The sequence below is a fragment of the Phascolarctos cinereus genome, unplaced genomic scaffold (genome assembly GCF_003287225.1).
Source record: "Phascolarctos cinereus isolate Bilbo 61053 unplaced genomic scaffold, phaCin_HiC Scaffold_4;HRSCAF=312, whole genome shotgun sequence".
Classification (NCBI taxonomy): domain Eukaryota; kingdom Metazoa; phylum Chordata; class Mammalia; order Diprotodontia; family Phascolarctidae; genus Phascolarctos; species Phascolarctos cinereus.
In genome coordinates, this window is record NW_027555847.1 from 659593274 (window position 1) to 659612669 (window position 19396).

General features: G+C 49.2%; 2 protein-coding genes across 3 annotated transcripts; one reads left to right on the forward strand and one right to left on the reverse strand.

Moving 5' to 3' along the window:
• Nucleotides 1–979: 979 nt before the first annotated feature.
• Nucleotides 980–6960, forward strand: RAD23A (RAD23 nucleotide excision repair protein A). Of its 2 annotated transcripts, XM_020995310.2 has the most exons (9): nt 981–1217; nt 2226–2387; nt 2553–2746; nt 4302–4357; nt 4478–4605; nt 5069–5147; nt 5231–5361; nt 5463–5627; nt 5874–6960. In XM_020995310.2, the coding sequence occupies exons 1-9, from the start codon at nt 1146–1148 to the stop codon at nt 5985–5987; spliced, it is 1101 nt and encodes a 366-aa protein (XP_020850969.1). In that variant the 5' UTR covers nt 981–1145; the 3' UTR covers nt 5988–6960. The 2 variants fall into 2 exon arrangements, with proteins under 2 accessions (XP_020850970.1, XP_020850969.1); XM_020995311.2 differs by lacking the exon at nt 5463–5627 and having other exon boundaries at nt 980–1217.
• An 804-nt stretch (nt 6961–7764) lies between these two features.
• Nucleotides 7765–12704, reverse strand: GADD45GIP1 (GADD45G interacting protein 1). The gene is made up of 2 exons (XM_020995312.2): nt 12317–12704; nt 7765–8158 (listed from the first exon to the last, which is right to left on the reverse strand). The coding sequence occupies exons 1-2, from the start codon at nt 12667–12669 to the stop codon at nt 7774–7776; spliced, it is 738 nt and encodes a 245-aa protein (XP_020850971.1). The 5' UTR covers nt 12670–12704; the 3' UTR covers nt 7765–7773.
• Nucleotides 12705–19396: the final 6692 nt, after the last annotated feature.

Genomic DNA, 19396 nt, shown 5'->3' on the forward strand with positions numbered 1-19396 from the left:
GAGTCAGTCCTTGTGGGAGATCTGAACAGGCAAGTGCTTCATGCTAAGACACCTGTGCCTCCTGTCTCCCCAGCAGTTGAAGACTTACAGGTGAAAATTCCTGCCACCAAAGTCTTTGGCATTACCAAATGGTTCAACATTACCCATGAAAATTATATTAAACAATCGGATGCTTTGCTGCTGCACCCTGAACTCGGCCATCCCTCTATCTGTTGTCTCTCTCTGGTAGGATGTGAACTCCAAGACAGCTCGGAGAGTCTTTATCTCTGGTGCTTTGCAGAATGAGCACTTGATAGATGCTTCATTCATTCAAGGTTCATTCATTCAAGGACAGAATGGTCAGTGAAAGCCTTAGTATTAAGGGATGCAAAGTAGAGGGGTGATGCAAGCTAGGTGGTTTTGCTGAAATAACTTAAATTTTCTTGAAAGCATAGGCTTTGCTGGGAGGGGAAGGACTTGATGGTGTAGGGGATAGGTAAGTATGGAGATGAGGCACTGGAGAAGAGCTGGAACATGCAACAGCCTGGCTCCACCCACCCTTACAACCCATTACAAATGAGGCTGAAAGGTGACAGTACCAGGTTTGAACACCTGTTCTTCTATTTGCTACCTGTGTGACCTTGGACAAGTCACTGAAACATCTCTGGGCCTCAATTTCCTCATCTGTAAAAAGAAAGGTTTGGACTTGTAAAGTCCCTTGCAGCCCTAAATCTATCACACTGATCTCTTGGGCCATTTTGTGACAACATAACGCTACCCCAAACAATGACGTCACCATAAGAGAAGCCTCTAGCACGCAAGCTCCAAGGGACAAGGTGAGGCGGGGAAGCTGTGCTGCCCCTGCGACAACGACAAGGTGGTTCCTCTGTACGCATGACCGGGAGAGAAAGGTCTTTTTTTTTCCCGTTCATCGACCCCTGTCACGTGATCAGGGTCGCTGCGCTCGCGCCTCTCCGTCCTTCGTCTCGTCACGAGGCGCGCATGACCGGGAAGCAGTTCCCGGCGTGGCTCAGGGCGCTAAGATGGCGGCGGCGTGAGTTGCATGTTCCCGTGTGTCTACTGTCCCGGGGCCGCCGCGTCGGACGGAGCGAGGGACGGACCGGACGGACGGAAGCTATCGCTGCCGCCGCCCGCCCGGCCCAGCCATGGCCGTCACCGTCACCTTGAAGACGCTGCAGCAACAAACGTTTAAGATCCGCATGGAGCCGGGGGAGACGGTGAGGCCGGGGCCGGGGACGGATGCCGGGACGGGACAGCACAAGTCCGACTCGCCTTCGCCCTTCTCCTCGCGGGGCGGGCCAGACGCAGCCCCTGCCCACCTGCTTCCCCTCGCTCTCATTCCAGGCTTCTCAACCCCATTCCCTCTTCCCTGAACCCTGTCCCCCGTCCTTGTCTCCCCCTTTCTCTCCTGTCCCTTGCCCCCTAATTCCTCCTCTCCATTACCACTACATTCTCTTTTCTCCCTCAGCGGTCAGCTGCTCTTCCACCTCTCTGTTTTAATGGGCCTTTTGGGGAGCCACCCCCAGAGCTGCTTTTTGGGCAAGGGAGAGGTTGCTGGCAGAGCTATGGTCCCCTTTGGGAGGGGAGGAACGAAGATGATGACGACAGTAGTAGTTTACATTTTGATAACTGAGCTGTGGCTTCCCCCCTCAACCACCTGAAAAGTGGGTGGGGGAATTGTCCCTATAACTAAAGGAGCACGGGGGGGAGAGCCTAGGGTGACACAGGGTAGACAAAGAATTATTGCCCCACATATCCTGGGCACTTGCTTCAGCTGTTGTGACTCTGGGCTGAGGCAGGGAAGGGATTATCTCTCCTTTTACAGACCCTGTTGAACTAAATGGACTCTAAGGTCCCTTCTAAATCCCCTGATCTCTAAATCCTCTGCTTATATGAAAGATGAGGAAATTGAAGCCCAGAAAAAAAAGAAGGGGACCTGCTTAGGTTCACACAATAAGAGCTGGGATGAGAAATCAAAGCTTCTCACTTCTAGCCTGGGCTACTTTCCATGTTGGCATGTTCCCCTTTCCTCCTTTGGTCCCCAAAGTGCTGAGGGCCCAATCCAAAAAGCTCTACCCTTCTCTCTACTCCCTGATCTCCTGACTCTCACTATGTAACCCATGGGCAAATCTTTCTGTTTTGGACCTCAGTTTCCCTCTCTATTAATAGAAGGGGTTGGGTTCTTTTCCTAAATTCCGACCTAAATTCTGTGATTTCTTCCTCAGGTGAAGGTGCTCAAGGAGAAGATTGAGGCTGAGAAGGGTCGTGATGCCTTCCCTGTGTCTGGACAGAAGCTTATCTATGCGGGAAAGATTCTCAGTGACGATGTCCCCATCAGAGACTATAAGATTGATGAGAAAAACTTTGTGGTTGTCATGGTGACTAAGGTAAGGACAAGTAGGATCCTGGGGTAGTGGGAAGGAGACTAGAAGACATTCCAACTATGGGGTGTCCTAGATAGATCAGGCCTAGCCAGGGTGGAGTCTGTTCCCCAGCTATGTTGGGGCTGATAAAAACAAGGCTCTGACATATCTTCTCTTTGGCCTTCTCAGGCCAAAGCTGGGCTTGCCACTTCGGCGCCTTCGGAGCCCTCTGCCCCTGCTGCTGCCAACACCCCGGAGCCCTCCACACCTGCCCCACCAGCTCCCACCATTGTTGCCATGCCCCTACCCCCTCCAGCCCCCAGTGAGGAGAAGAAGCCCACAGAGGAGTCAGCTGCTGGGACACCTCCAGAGGCTGGGCCTGGGTAAGGTCTTCCCAGGGTGGGGTTGGGGGACTCCTGACTCTGGGCTTTTCATGCTTTCGGATCTCTGTATTGGAAAGGGACCTCTGAGGGCATCAATTCCAATTCCTTCCTTTATAAACAAGGCAGCCAAGGCCTAAAGGAGTTAAATGACTTATTCCTTCTATGTCATTCCTGATCACTTTGTCATCCAGCCTCTGTTTTAAGACTTCCAATAATAGGGAACTGACTGCTGAGGCAGCCCATTTCATTCTTGGATAGCTCTAATTTTTTAGAAGTTTTTCCTTAAATTGAGTCAAAATCTGCCTGTTTGCAACTTGAACCCATTCCACTCAGTGCACTGTACAGTGTACTCCAAGGTACTGGCTCTGGTGTCTGAGGATCTGGGTTCAAGTCCCAGGGCTGACACTTTATGTTGTGTGAACTTGCATATGTCCTGTAACGCTCCCTGGGGCTCAGTTTCCTCATCTATAAAATGAGAGCGTTGACTAAATGGCTTCCAAAGTCCGTCCCTGCTCAAATTATATGATTCTGTGATCCAAGTTTTACCCTTTGGAACTCTGCAGAATGAATCTGATCCAAGGCTCACATTTATGAGACTGCTCCCATGCTTCCCCAAGTCTTTTGTCCCCCTTCTCAGAGAGACCTAGGGCCCCTAGGATGGTGGAGAGATTCAAGGTGAGAGGGAGGTGAGGAGCCCGAATCAGAGGGCACAGAGTCTGAATGCTGGAACGCAATCTCAGAGGCCAACTGAGAGCAACCTGTTCCTAATCAAGAATCCTTTCTAACAACACCTCCAACCCATGGTTGTTGGGCATCTACTGAAAACTCCTAGTGAGGGAGCTCATGGCCTCCCAAGGCAGCCTCAAGCTACTTTGGGACAGCTGTCCTTGTTAGGAAGTTTTTTCTTACATTAAGCCTCAGTCAGTTTCTCAGCAGCTTCCCATTGCTCTTATTTCGAGCAGTAGTCTTCCACGTGATAGCCCTTCAGATCCTAAATGGCTCTCCTGTAGCCTCAGATATGCTCTTTCCTACCCTAAACTTCTTCAGTTCTTTCAGTTGATCCTTATGGGACCCATTCTCCCATCCTCTTACCATCTTGCTCACCTGTAGTGCCCAGAACTGAAGTGTCCGCCTCTCATGTGGTTTGATCAGGGCAGAATAGAGCAGAACTTTTGCTTTCCTTGCTTTGAACAGCGTGACTCTCTGAGAAGCCTTGGATTGTTCTAACTTTCCTTTTTTGGCTGCTTTGTCACATTGCAGAATTGTATTGAGTTTGTAGTCTGTGACAACTCCCAGATCATCACCACGGGCACTGTGCTGTCTAACCAGCTGAATTTTTGAACCCAAGTATACAATTTAACATCAATCCCTATTAAACTTGACCTTATTCAATTTGGTCCTCGATTCTAGCCAAGCTCTTTTTAGATTCTGACTCTATTATCCAGCATTTTAGCTCCCTCTCTCTCCCAACTTGGCATCTTCCACAAATTTGACAAGCTTGCCTTCAGTGGTTTCATCCAAGTCATTGATAAAAATGTTTCTGTCAACTCTACAGCTCTCTTCCCTCTTCAGGGAGCAGCGGGCAGGAGGATGACGCAGCCTCTACACTAGGTGGGTGGCTGGGTGGTGGGGCACCAGAACGAGGGCCTTGGGGCAGGGGGGTGGGTAAAAGGAGGAAAGGGGGCTGGAACCAGGCCCAGTCACCCCAGAGCCTTCCTTCTGTATCTTTAGTGACAGGCTCCGAGTATGAGACGATGCTGACAGAAATCATGTCCATGGGCTACGAGCGGGAGCGTGTGGTGGCTGCCCTGAGAGCCAGTTACAACAACCCCCATAGGGCTGTGGAGTACTTGCTGACGGTGAGCTGGTTCCCTAATCTTCCCTGGGCATAGAGGAGGTGGGGCTTCATCTTGACTTTAAAGGAAAAGCAAGCAGCCCTGGGTTGTGGAAAGAGCACTGGATTTGACTGCTACCCTGCTCATTTTTGCCTATATGACCTTGACCCTCATTTTCTCCATTTGTGGCATGAAGAGTTTCTAAGGTTTTGGTTGGTTTTTTTTTTCCAGATCCAGTTTGGGAATAATGGATCTTTCCGGGGGTTCTCTTTTCCCCAACATCCCTTTCTCAAAAAAAAAAGTGGTGGGGTTGTTGTGATAATGTTTAGGCTGTGCTGTCCTGGGCCAGCTCCTTGATATCTTGTGTTATATGCATAATCCTTTTCTTCTGCCCCCTATCTGGCAGAGGGCTAGGTATGTGGGAAAGAGGGCCCAGCTCATGCTAATAGGATAGAATGGGCATCTTATATCCCCTTTGGTCTTACAGGGGATCCCAGGGAGTCCAGAACCTGAGACTGGCCCTGTACAGGAAAGCCAAGCCCCTGAGCAGCCTGTCCCAGAGGGAGGTAAGTAGTGGGCACCAGGCCAGGAAGGAGAAGACTCTTTGCCTAGGTCTAAAGGGGTCTCCTTTCCATATCTACCTTGACAGGTGAGAACCCCCTGGAATTTCTGCGTGACCAGCCTCAGTTCCAGAACATGCGACAAGTGATTCAGCAGAACCCAGCCTTGTTGCCAGCCCTGCTACAGCAGCTAGGCCAGGAAAACCCTCAATTACTGCAGGTAGGTAGAGGGTCTTTGGTTTGGACTGGGCTTCCTGACTGCCATTGAGGGCAAGCTCATGACCCTGTTGGTGACCTGGCTTCCTCCACTTTGGTCCTCAGCAAATCAGCAGGCACCAGGAACAGTTCATCCAGATGTTGAATGAGCCCACAGGGGAGTTGGCAGACATGTCGGATGTGGAGGGGGAGGTTGGGGCCATTGGTGAGGAATCCCCTCAGATGAACTACATCCAGGTCACACCACAGGAAAAAGAAGCCATAGAGAGGGTAAGGGACCAGCAAGGGCAGGAGGTGGGGCATGAGAGCTGGTTTTTGTGCTGCTCAGAGCAGGGATTTGGAGTGAAGACCTGGGCTTGCTCTATTACTTACTCAGCGGGTGGCTACAGGCTAGTCATATTGCCTTTCTGGGCGGTTTTGGGATTGGAATGGATGATATTTTCTTCCAGTTGTAACTAGTGTGATCCCTGTGACTTCCGCCCCTCACTCCCATCTTTTTTGGTCCATCTCCTGCAGTTGAAGGCCCTGGGGTTTCCTGAGAGCCTGGTAATTCAGGCCTATTTCGCTTGTGAGAAGAATGAGAACCTGGCAGCGAATTTTCTCCTGAGTCAGAACTTTGATGACGAGTGATGCAGGGAGAGAGGGAGGGAAACTGAGCTCGTCCCCACCCTTACCCCCCACTGCTGGCAAAAAAGTTTTATAGAAGAAAACAAATATATATATAGAGATATATATATATATATATATTCATGTTTATTTAAGTGGAAAAAAAAACACAAAAAGACTACCCGAGTGCCCTTTTAACTCCCCTCTCCCCCAAGGAAGTTGGGGCCATACACAGCTGTAATAAGGCTGTCCTCCTTAACCCAGCGTTCCCCCCATTTCTGAGTGTGCACGTGTGCATGTGTGTGAGAGAAAGTGTGTGTGTATGAGCTGGAGCTGGCGGCCTGGCCAGGGGATTTGGAGACAGATGGGCCCCTCCTGGCCTGTGGCCCAGCTTGCTGCTGAGACAGATGGAGCCTTGGCCCCAGCTCCCAGCAAGCAGGTCTCTCCTCCCTCCTCCTGAAACTGCTGATGTCCCCACCCCCTCTTAAGGGGACTCTGAGGTGGCCCAGCTCCACCCCTTCTGCCCCCATTCTGACTTGGGCTAGGGGTGGGAGGAACTTGATCTTCCTTCCCTTGTAACAAAACTGTCCAAATTCTTCCATCTGGCTTTTTTTTTCTTTTTGAGGAAAGTCAGATGAAGGATAGCTAAGGCTAATCGCTTATCACCAGCCTGTGTGCTGGGGAGAGAGAAATGGGGGTGTTGGGTTAGAGTAAATAGGCAACTGAGGGCATAAAGCACCTCTGCTCCTTCCTGTTGCCTAGTGAAGAGCAAACTGGCCATTTGAATCCCTCTTGCTTTGCCCTACAAAGAGCTGCATTATAACAGGGCAGGAGGAGCAGGAGTTCTGGGTAGGGTGTTCACTAGATAGAATGTCTGGGCAGAAACTAAACCCAGAGCCAGGCTGTCCTGACTCCTTCCCTCTTGCCTTCATCCTGCCCTCCCCCCAGAAATGTGTCTCTGATACAGGTTTTGAAGTGAATAAAGTTTTAGAAACAAGCTAGGGGCAGCTGGTTTAGTTCCTGTGTTCTGTCCTGGGAAGGTGTGTAACCAGGCCCTGTTCACCAAGGGATGTGGATGGGATGAGGGCTATGCAGACAGGCTCCTGAGCCATGGGGAATTGGAGACACTTTTTCTCATTGGGCCTGGGAAGGATGGGCTACCCCTTACCAGGGCAAACTGGCCCTTCACTTGCCCCAGCTGCTCAGGCTTGGCCTTCCTTAGAGTCAGCTGCTTTGGTGAGCTTTGCAGAGCCAAACCCTGGGATGCTCTGGCCCTGGAGGGAGTCCTCCCCTGCCCCCCCAAGCTAGGAGAGAGATTGGATGGGTGAAGCCCTCCCTCCAACACACATACTGCTGTCTGTTTTGGCTACTTTCCCCCTTGGTAATTGGCTAATTACTGGAGATTAATGTTGGTAAACAGAAGCCTTCTCCCCCTCCACCATCTGCTCCTCCATTATTTCCCCATCGTCTCCCCCCTGCCCCTTCCCCCAGTGGTTGGCAAAGCTGAGAGCCCCCTGTGTGGGCAGGGAGCTGGCAGCTGAGAAACTGGGGGTGGGGTGGAATGGGACCTGGGGATTCCCCTTCCTGCAGACAGTGACCCCAGGTACTGGCAGGGATCAAGCCATCCTACCTATGGGCTTAGAACTGGAAAGGACCCCTCATTTTACAGGTGAAGAAAGGAAGGGGTTTGTTCAAGAGACAGATTCAAAATGACTCCAAACACAGTGTTCCTTCAACTCCACACTAGGTAGGATATCTCTAGCTCCTAGAGCAGAGGAAGAGAAGTCTGCACAGACAAATCTACTCGGCACTAAGCTTTATTGGAAGGGTTTTCAGCATGCTTGCTGCCTGGGCTTCCCTGCTCCAGGTCACCATGCCCCTCTAGGCAGGGGCTCACAGGGCTCTTGGTGGCCTCTGCAGCTGTTTTCAGGGCCGCCATTCTTGCCGCCTCCTTCTGTTGTTTCTTCTGCTGCTTGAGACGCTTCCGGTCCTGCTTCTCCAGCTCCTGCAGCAGCTCCTGGAAGCGGGAGCTTCTTGGGTCCACATCATACCCCAGCTTCTCCTGCGCCTGTGCCTGCAGCCGAGCCCTCCGGGCCTTCTCTGCCTGTGCCTTCTCCCAGCGTTCTCGCTGTTGCTGCCTCCAGGCCATGATCATTTGTGGCATCTGGGCCATTTTGGCCTCAATGAGCTGCTCCCTGGAGGGCAGGGAAGCAGGGTGAGTGGGGACTGGCAAAGCTACTTCAGGGCTCCAGGCCTGTTTCCTCTTGTGGCTCACTTGATTTGGCCCTGCTTGGTAAATCTCTGCTTTTCAGAATGCTAAGGGCCCTGAAAGGCCCAAGTTATTAATGATAATAACTCCCATCGTGCTGGTGTTTTATAACTTAGAAATCACCTTCCCCACGTGAGTGCTGTGAAAGGAATATAGTCCCTACTTCATGGCTGAGGAAACAGGCTTGGGGAGGTCACATGGCTAATGTCAGAACTCAGATTGAAACCCATATTTTTTGGCTCTACATTCACTACAAAGAAGCACAGGTATGGAGCTGGGAGAGACTACAGTGGTCTCCTAGGACAGCCCCTTCATTTTAGGGAATCGGATTTGAGGCCCAAAGGAATTAGGTGATTTGCCCAAGGTGCTCTATAGAAATGGCACAGGCAGATCTGAATCTAGCTCCTCTGACTCCAATTCCATTGCTCTGGATCACACTGCCTCTGGTCCCGTTTCCCCCAGGAAGCTTCCTAAGGCCACCTGGATTCTCCCCACATCAGTTAACACAGGGATGGCCTGTTTTATTTTGTGTTTCCTTCGGGTGCTGCCTTGGGCCTGTCCTGCCAAATGGATGACAGAAGAAAATGAAGCCACTGGCTGTGTGAGCCCTCCTCTCATCTCTCAGGTGCTTCTGCCATCTTCTCCGTTACTCATGTATCATGTGGTGACCCTCTACTTGCTCAAGTCAAGCCAAGCCATCCTTTCCCATCTCCTCCAGTAGAATGCCCCTCTGTCATCCCCACTGTTACTTAGCTTCGGTCTCTACTGCCTCCAAGCATGCCCATGCTTCCCCCACCCTCAAAATCCCTCACTTGATCCTTCTACACCTGATAACTACTGTCCAATAGCTCTTCTGACCTTTGTGGCCAAATGCTTTGGGAAAGTCATCTATGATAAGTGCCTCTACCTTCTCTCCTCTCACTGTCTTCTTAGTCTTGGCTTCTGACTCCATCATTCCACTAAAACACTGCTCTCACCAAAATTAATAATGATCTTAATCGCCAAATCCACTACTAACCATAGTTCACAGGGCTTTGTCCTGGGCCCTCTTCTCCTTCTATACTACTTGCTGATCTCATCAGCTTCCATGGATTTAATTATCAGCTCTATAACGATGATTATTCAGTGGCAACCTCTCTGCTGACCTCCACTATCACACATATCAACTAGATGTCCGACAGACACGTCAAACTCAACATGTCCAAAACAGAACTCATCTTTCCCTCTAAGCCTTCCCCCACCTCCTAAGATCTCTCAGTACCCCAGGCTTATAACCTAGGTATTGTTTTCCATTCCTTACTACTTCTCATCTCCTCCCCCACATCCAATCTGTTGCCAAAGCCTGTCGATTTCATCTTTGTAACATTTCTTGAATATGCCCTCTTCTCTGACACTGCTGCCACCCTGGTGTAGATCCTCACCACCTCATGCCTGGACCACTACAATAACTACTGGTGGGTCTGCCTGTCTCTCCCCACTCCAAATGACGCTCCATTCAGCAACATTGCCTCCAGGTTTAAACACAAACCCCTCTGTTCGGCATTCAAAGCCCTTCATAATCCACCCCCCTCCTACCTTTCCAGTTTATACCTTACTTCCCAATACACGCTCTTTGATCTGAGACACTGGCCTCTCGGCTGTTCCGTGAACAAGACTTGTCATCTCTCAGCTCAGGGCATTTCTCTGGCTGTGGCCCATACCTGAAACACTCTCCCTCCTCACCTGCTCCCACTGGCTTTCTTCAAATCCCAACTCAAACTCCATCTTCTTCTATAGGAAACCTTCCCCAATCCGTCTTGATTCTAGTAACTCCCCTCTGTAGGTTATTTCCAGTTTATTATCCTCCATAGAGCTTGTTTGTTTGTACATTTCTGTTATTAGACTGTGAGCTCCTTGAGGCAGGGACTGTCTTTTGCTTTTCTTTGTATCTCTACCTCTTAGTCCAGTGCCTGACACACAGCAGACCTTAAAAATGTTTACTGATTGACGGACAAGGGAAGGGGAGACTGGGTTCCAGACCCCAGCTCCATTTCTCTATTTCTACAGTGACCTCCAAGATCCATCTAGCTCTCGGTTTGAGTTAATAGTCTGCCAGAGCTGGAAGGGATTTTAATTATTAGAGATCATGTCATCCCTCATTTTACAGATAAGGAAACAGGAACAAGGAACTTTAATTGTTGTTCAATTGTTTCCGTTGTGCCCGACTCTTCTGACTCCAGCTGGGGTTTTCTTGGCAATGATACTGAAGTGGTTTGTCATTTCCTTCTCCAGCTCATCTTACAGATGAGGAAATAGAGGCAAACAGGGTTAAGTGGCTTGCCCCTACTAAGTGTCTGAGGCCAAATCTGAACTCAAGTCTTCCTGACTCCAGGCCTGGCACTCTTATCTGCTGTGCCACCTAGTGCCTACTATATACACAGCATTATAGTGAGCACTGGGGATGCAAAACCAAATCACTTAAGCTTTGCATTCTAGGGAGAGAACAGAAAATGGACAAAGATAAGGAAAAAGAGAAAATACTAAAAATAGGGCATAGGATGAGGCTGCCCAGGGAAGTCACCTGACCTGGGCCCTGAAGGAAGATTCCACTGTACAATGTTTCTTCCCTATACCTAGCAAGGAAAATCAAGGCCTTCCACTGTGGCACAACTTTTCAGGCCTTCTCTCGTGTTACTCATCTGTGTGCCATGTAAACCAGAGCAGGTTCTGCCTCCAGAACATGCCTATACATCCCTACCTATGTCTTTGTTCCTCATTCTGTTCCCTAGGCTTGGAATGCCCTCCCTTTCTCTCTTGGACTGTTTCATTCCTACCTGCTTTTTAAAACAAACAAGAAACAAAATGTCAGTATTACGAAAGCTACCAGGTGATGAATCTGTGATCTGAACCCATGTCTTCTGCCTCCAAATCTAGTGTCCAAGCTGTCTCATTTTGCAGAACAGCTCAATGATGACACTGGGAGTTGAACTAGATAACAATAACTAACATTTATATAGCGCTTACCATGTGCTGGGCCCTGTGCTAAGAGCTTTATGATTTACTCATAACAAGCCTGGGAGGTAGGTGCCATCATTTTCACCCCCATTTTACAGATGAGGAAACTGAGGTCAAGTGACTTGCCCAGGATCACAAAACTATAAGTGTCTGAGGCTGGATTTGAATAAGTCTTCCTGACTCCAGCCTCCACACTCTATCCACTGAACTACCTAGCTCACTCTGTGTTCTTTCCGTTCTCTGGGCATTAGTTTTCTCTATTCTGAAAAATTAGGTGGATAGATGAAAATAACTCAACAGGCTTTTCCAGCTATAAATCTTATAAAACCATGGTTCTGTACTTCACAGCTGGCCTCTTTGGCACTACTATTCAGGCTCTCAGCTCCTTCCATAGGGGCAGGACTCAGGGCACCACGATCTCCAAGCCCCTAGTTTCTAAATGTTGTAGAACACCAGGGACAGGACGATTCTGGAGATCACCTAATCCAGAGGTGCAAAGTAGAAATAGAAACAGAGGCCACTAAACCGCGCATAAAGATCCCTGCAAGCCACACACTGACTTAGAAAACCACATGTTAATGTCATCTATGTTTCACTGTATTTTGTCAAATATTTCCCCAATTACATTTTAATGTCTGGATCAGATAGATTAGACTCGATTCTAATCCAACTCCTTACTTTATAGATGAACCATTCTGCAGCGATGCTGTTTAGAGTAGTGGGAAGGGCATTGGATTTGGAAGCAGAAGCCCAGGGTTCTAATCCTGGCTTTGCCACTTACTAGTTACATGGCTAGTGGGTCAAATGATCCTTCCCTCCTTCTGAGTCTGGGTTTCTTCCTCTGTAAAAGGAGGCTGGCCTACTCTGTATAATTTCTGAAGTCCCTTTCGACTCTAAATGTGGGATCGTGAGGTCCAGACAAAGGTAAGGGCTTGCCCAGAGTGCCGGAAGGGCCCACGTTACCGAATGCTAGAGCCTAAGCCACCCGCAGACCCAGCCAAGGGAACAGGCCCGAGGAAGGAATGAGCCCGTCCCCCCGCCCCGCGCGTGGGGACCTCCCTCCCCCCCGCAGCCCCGTGCGCGCGCCCACCTCTCCCGGCGCTCTCGCTCCTGGGCCTCGGCGCGGGCCCGCAGCGCCTCCTGCATGGCGCCCAGGCTCGGCTGCCACTCGCGCTCCTCAGCCTCCAGCTCCCGGAGCTGCGGGATCGTGGGCCACAGCGAGCCCGGGGCCACCCCGGACGCGGCCCCGAACCGCCCGAACTGCTTGGCGGCGAAGCGGGGATGCAGCTGCCAGCGCGGGGTCAGCGGGTCCGCCGGGTCCGGGGTGAAGGGCTTGGACGGGCGGAGCGGGGGTGGCCGGGCCCGGTAGGCTCGGGAGGCCGGTGCCCCCGGGGGACCCCGCAGAGCCCGCGCGCCGCACGCCCACAACACGGGGGCCGCCATCTTGGCTGCCGGCCGGGGTCCTAAGCCGACCGGTTCCGAGGTGTCTGTCGCGCTGCCTGCGTCAGAGCGCGAGCTAGCGGGAGGGGAGGGCCTGGGAGGGACGTGCCGAGCCTTTGTTAATTGGCCGGAGCCTCTGACTCTGTCTGATCGCTTATCCGGGCTTCACACCCATACCCCTCTCGCTCTCGTTCACGTAACTCAACTGGCAGATTTCCTTCCCTATCCGAATGTGTTCCCAAAGCCTGTGCGAGTGATTCCAAGAGAGTGCAAGCTCCTCAAGGGCAAGCGCTTTTTTAAAAAAAAAAAAATATTTGTATGCCGGCATAGAGCCTGGCGCGCAGTAGGCACTTGCGGTTTGGATTAAATGAAGCTATTAAATCCATTGCACTGCCCACTATCCTTTCACCCTGATAATGCAAGCTTGAATATCAGTTTAATTTAGTGGAAAGAGCTCTGGGGTTTCAGTGCCCAGAGTCCTGGCTTCTTTTGGCTTTGCAGTTTACTAGCTGTAGATATGACCTCATGGACAAGTCACTTTCTTTGGATTGTCTACCGCTTCTCTGGGGAGTAAAATGGGTTGAGCAAGATGAAGTCCCTTCCTGCCTTAAATCCTATGATCTTACTAGCACTGTGATTTTTGAGAAAGGTCTCTTGGTCTCAGTTTCCCTATTTGCAAAGGGAGGGTATTGGACTAGAGGATCATGAAGATCTCGTCTAGGTTTAAATTCAGTGCTCCTTTGAGCCATTTAAGAATTTAGCAAGTATTTAAGTCCTCACCATGTGCCAAGTGCAGGTACTGCACTCAAAAAGTTTACGTTCTACTGGGATGTAAGAAACCCCTCCTCATATTGTTATATTTTGATGATGCTTAAAGGTTTGTAAAGCAAAGAACTTTCCCGTTACAGTGAGCACCGGTCTTCTACCTTTGGAGTAAAGGGAGAAAATGCCATTCCATCGGCACAGGTCTCCTACCAGATCTCCCTCCTCCAGTTGGAAGAGGGAAAACACCGTTCCACTGAGCAGGATTTTCTCCCTTGGGGAAGGGGAGAAAGGCCATTCTATCAAGGCTTCTGCCTGCTAGTATGTTTTAAGGGGAAGAGGAGCAACACTGTTCCTTCAGTTTTCAGTACAAACATCTAGGTGGTTCAAATTCAATCTTAAACACTTATTACCCTGGGCAGGTCATTTAGTTAAAAAAAAAGTTGGCTTCAATTTCCTCATCTGTAAAACGAGCATTATAATAGCACCTACGATAAAACGAGATCATGTTTGTAAAGTACCTGGCACATAGTAGGAGCTTAATAATTGCTTCTTTTCTTCCTACTTTTCTAGCACTTGTCTCCTCTCTTGAACTTTTATGTTCTAAGGTGTGAACTAGGTAAGGCAAGATGGAGTTCCACCCTGAAGTCAGACTCCTGTGGACAATGAAAACCTATCTGAATTCATTCCTCAATGATGAACAAACTCTCTCTGGGTCATACCCTCTCCATCCCATGGATTCTGAACTGTGCCCTCTGGAATGCCAGCTCCACAAATAACAAACTTGCTTTCATCTTAAAACTTTTCCTTTCCTGTTCCTTCCATCTTCTGGCTTTGACTGATGCCTGGTTCTCTCCTTCCAGGCTTCCCTTTTGAGCACTGGCTGAACTCCTTCTCCCCATTCATTTGTCAAGACAGAGTACTTGGAATAGTCCTGGTTCCCTCCACACTCCCAGATTCTCCCACTACCACCAGCACTCAATAACCTCTCCTCGGCAGCAGGGGTGGGGTGCTGGTCTTAAGAGTCAGGAAGACCCAACTTCAAATCCAGCCTCAGACATTCACTAGCTGTATGACCCTGGGCGAGTCAATTAACCATTGTTTGCCACAGTTTCCTTCCACTGTAAAATGGGGATAATAATATCACCTACCTTGCAGGAGTGTTGTGCTGATCAGTTGAGAGAGTATTTGTAAAGTGCTTGGCACATAGTAGGTGCTTAATAAATGCTTCTTCTTCTTTGAGGGCCACTTAATCCATCTCTACCACCTAATCCAAATTCTGTCTACTAGACTTTTGTCTACTAAATGCTTCCCTTCTTTCCTCAGTGAGTTTAATACCTGGGTCACAGTCTTTCTCTCCTTCAGCATTTATGTAGGTATTCCCTCAAATACCCTAACCTCACAGTTCTTCAACTAATTATTTCATATGACCTCAGGACAAGGCTGGTGACTTTGCACAGCCCTGCCTCACTTAAAGCCAATTAACTTGCAAGTCATGGCATCACCTTCCTGATGTCAAGGTCCTCTTTGAGAACAAAGGAAAAACAACAGTCAGCAATCTGTGAGTAGTAGAAGCTGCCCTACTGGGGTCCCAACTGACCACTTCTAGTTGAGCAACACTGCTCCCTTCCTTCCTTCCTTCCTTCCTTCCTTCCTTCCTTCCTTCCTTCCTTCCTTCCTTCCTTCCTTCCTTCCTTCCCTCCTTCCTTCCTCCTTCCTTCTTTCCCTCCTTCCTTCTTTCCCTCCTTCCTTCTTTCCCTCCTTCCTTCTTTCCCTCCTTCCTTCTTTCCCTCCTTCCTTCTTTCCTTCCTTCCCTCCCTCCTTCCTCCCTCCTTCCCTCCTTCCTTCCCTCCTTCCTTCCCTCCTTCCTTCCTTCCTTCCTTCCTTCCTTCCTTCCTTCCTTCCTTCCTTCCTTCCTTCCTTCTTTCCTTCCTTCCCTCTTCTCCCTCCCTCCTTTCCCTCTCTCCACATTGGGAATCATACTCTTACCTGCAGGTTCTCTGCTCAAAGGAATATAAATTTTGATTGCTGAAACCTTGAAAGATATCCTGGAGTTTATGGGCTAGATTTCTTTTTAAGAACCATGCCTTAAACCCAAGTCACTTTGGCTCTCATTGATTGGCCAACAATAGGTCCCACCCCGAGTCTCATTTGGTCATTTGGGCTCTGATGGATCAGAGTGCCAGTTAATAGCAATTGTCTCTGTTTTGGCCAGAAGCCCTGAGGGTCTTCTCCTCCCACATTGATTTTTTTTTTGGACTAGGTAAACGAGGCCATTCTTTGCCTCATTTTTACCTAGCCTTGATCACTGAATGGGCATTGCTTCAGACAAACTGACACCTGTTAAAGACCTTAGCTTAAAAAGGCCAAGGTCTCCCACTGCATCCAGAGCCATCTTCAGTGGTCCTGATCTATGTCTTGCCACTGGACCCAGATAGGTCCCGAGGAGAAAGTGAGGCTGGTGACTTTGCACAGTCCTCCCTCACTTAAATCCAATTCACTTGCAAGTCATGACATCACCTTCCCGATGTCTTGGTCCTCTTTCAGAATGAAGGAGAAACAACAATTTCATATGACCCAGTTCCCCATCCTACCTCAGCTACCCACAAAGATGGTTATACCAATTGATCTTGCTTTCATCCGCAAATGAACCATTTCCACATTCATGAATTCTGAAATTCCCTTATTGTAATCTGTTGTTATTTCACCTCTCACTCTTCACTCGCCTTGTAACCCAGACCCTGTTCTTCTTCCACTATTTAATCCTCCCATCAATTCTCTCTTTCTCTCTCTCTTTTTTTGGCAATCAGGGTTAAGTGACTTGTCCAAGGTCATACTGCTAGCAAGTGTCTGAGATGGGATTTGAACGGAGGTCTTCCTGACTTCAGGGCCAGTGCTCCACCTGGCTGCCTCCCCCCACCGAGTTCTTTACCAGGCCATCATCCTGAATTAGCTACTCTTTCTTCCCTTCACCATCTTGACACCTTAGTGAACCAGTTCACCTTTATACCATCCTCTTCTGCTAAGTTCCTTGCCTCCTTGCCATATCACCATTTTGCCCTTCCAAGGCTTAGTCTTGGATCCCTTTCACCAATCCAGTGCCTTCACTCCTATGCATGTGCTGCTGAACAAAGCTAGAGAAAGTCACAAAACCAAGCTGACTGGGTCCACTACAAATTTATGGTATATAACCTCAACTGGGTCTTCACTATGACAAGCCTTACCATAGTGACCCCCCCAATTAACTCACATACCAGGGGCAGCTAGGTGGCACAGTGGATAGAGCACTGGCCCTGGATTCGGGAGGACCTGAGTTCAAATTCAGCCTCAGACACATAACACTTACTAGCTATGTGACCCTGGGCAAGTCACTTAACCCCATTGCCTAGCCCCCCCCAAATTAACTCACCTACTTACTCCTCAAATATCTCATGGCTCCCCTTCCCCACACCCTCACAGCTAAGAATCTTGCCTTATTTATTATGGAAAAAATTAAGGCCGTTTACCAAGATGGACAACACAGCAACTGGACTCTTGCAGGGGGTTCCTTGGGAGATCAGCACTTGGGCCATGGAATGGGGGCAACAGTTTCTTTTGGGGGGAGTAGGGAGTGTCTGAGCTCATGCTCATCCCTTAATCATGGAGGTTTCCTGATGTTAGAGCTTGGGGAGTCGTTTTATAGATGGGAAGCCTGAGGCCTAGAAAAATGAAGGGATTTACTCAAATTATAGGTAATTAATAGAGAGGAGAGGAGAAAAGGAGGAGGGAGACTGGAAGGAGAAGTAGAGGAAAGGAGGAAAGGAGGTAGGATAGAAGGGGACAGAGGGAGGGACAGGCAATTGGAGGAGGAGAGATCCTCAGGGAGGAAGGCTGGAGGGAAAATAGAGGGGAAGGACAGTTGGGAGCCTCAGCACCCTGTGATGTGGGACAAAGCTCTAGCAGTAGGACCCCAGGGAAGAAGAGAGGGAAGACTGAGACAGTGCTACAGTTGGCCCTTCATCTGCCCCTTGACTGAGGCAGCCAGTGATGGACTTTGGAGCCATTTTTGGGAGACCTTCCTTTTCCTACCTCTTCTGTGCAGAACTCATATTCAAATCTCGCAGCTAGGTTAGAGAATAGGCAGGGAATTATTTCCCCAAAAAGGGAAATCTTGGGCTTGAGATTTCAACTGCTCTCTGAGGGGATCTCCCAGCCTCCCCAGATGTCTCACAATCCTGAAACCCTGGTCTCCTCAGACCTTGGACTTCCTTACATCTCAGGCCACTTCAGATTCAGGTTTTTTCTAGATCCCAGATCTTCCCAAATCTTAGGTCCTGCTGGATCTGACCTCCAAAGTTCCTGGGGCTCCTTACCTCCAGCATTGGCTAATCTGTCAAGGGGAAAAGAATTAGCAGATCTGATCCCAGCCTCGAGGCTCAGGGAGCCCAGGGGAAGGCTTGGTGTGATGGTCATTAAAATCCCACTGGGAGTTAATCCTCCTTCCCCTTTGGTCACCATGAACTCAGAGCCAAATTCAGACTTGGGCAGGTAGGCAGCACTCCTAAGATTATGTTTAATTTTTTTTTTCCCGAGTGGGGCAATTGGGGTTAAGTGACTTGCCCAGAATCACACAGCTAGTGAGTGTTATGTATCAGCCTGAATTTGAACTCAGGTCCTCCTGACTTCAGGGCTAGTGCTCTATCCACTGCACCACCTAGCTGCCCCTCACTCCTAGGATTATGCAAACAACCTCCAGGGGTGAGTAGCTAGGGCCAGCTCCTTCATAGGTTGGTTTCAGTGGCTGGGCTATAGAGTCCATAGGAGTAATCTTGAGGTGTCCATCTTCCAGACTTCTCTGTCCCAATCCTATTACATATATCCCCAAGAGGTAGTGAGCTCCCTGTCAGTGGAAGTCTCAGTCATTGACCCTTAGTCAATAAACATTTCCTTAAAGCTGGAAGCAGCTTTATAGATAGATCTTTTGTCTAGTGCTGCTTCCTATTTTATAGGTGAAGGACCTGAAACTCAGAGGGTGTTCTGATAAAGGTTAGAGGACCCTGAGATGAGGGGTTATGGATGGGATTATTGAACAGGGTGGGAGGTTGGATTCAACACCTAATCCAGTGCTGAGATTCTGTCTTTTCTCCAAAGGCCTCGTGATGGAAAATGCTATCCACATCCAAAGAAAGAACTATGGAGTTTGAATGCAGATTGAAGCATACTATTTGCTATTTTTTTCTTCTGTTGAGTTTTGTTTCCTTTTTCTGCTGGTTCCTCCTATGGGTTCTAATTCTTCCTTGCAACATCACTAATGTGAAAATAGGTTTAATAGGAACGTATATGTATAGCCTATATCAGATTGTGTGTTGTCTTGGGGAGGGTGGTGGGGAGGAAGGGGGAGAAAAATTTTAAACTCAAAAGCATATGGAAGTGATTGTTGATAAATCAAAGTAAATCAATAAAAATTTTTTTAAAAAAAGAGAGATTCTGTCTTTTTTGGAAGCTTCCCCTGCCCTGAGTCCATCCACAACACAAGTCCCAACCCCTAAAGGCTGAGAGGGAGTCTAACAAATCACCTAATGTCTCAAGACCTCTAGAGATGGGGTCTTACCTTATGAAGGAACCTATTCACCTTTGAGGCAGCTCTAATGAGAACCCATCACACACCTGTTCTCTGTTCTTTGCTTACATTTACTGAGGACACACCGGACTTGGAAGCACTTGTGGGGAGGTGGGGGAGGTGCCTCTGGTTCCTTGGTGTTCACAACCTGGGAGTCTGACTCTGTCCTGAGCGTTTATACTCTAGTGAATTTCTATGGATTGATAAGGATGTAGGGAGGATTTACGAGAGCCAGACGTAGAGGAGGCTATACTCCCTGTGGAAGAAAGAGACCACCAGAGGGCAGCCTTCACCGTTCCTGTCTGCACAGCTGGGAACAGACTGCTGGGAACAGGGGCCAGGGAGTTTGGGGAAATGGGGAAGGCTGGG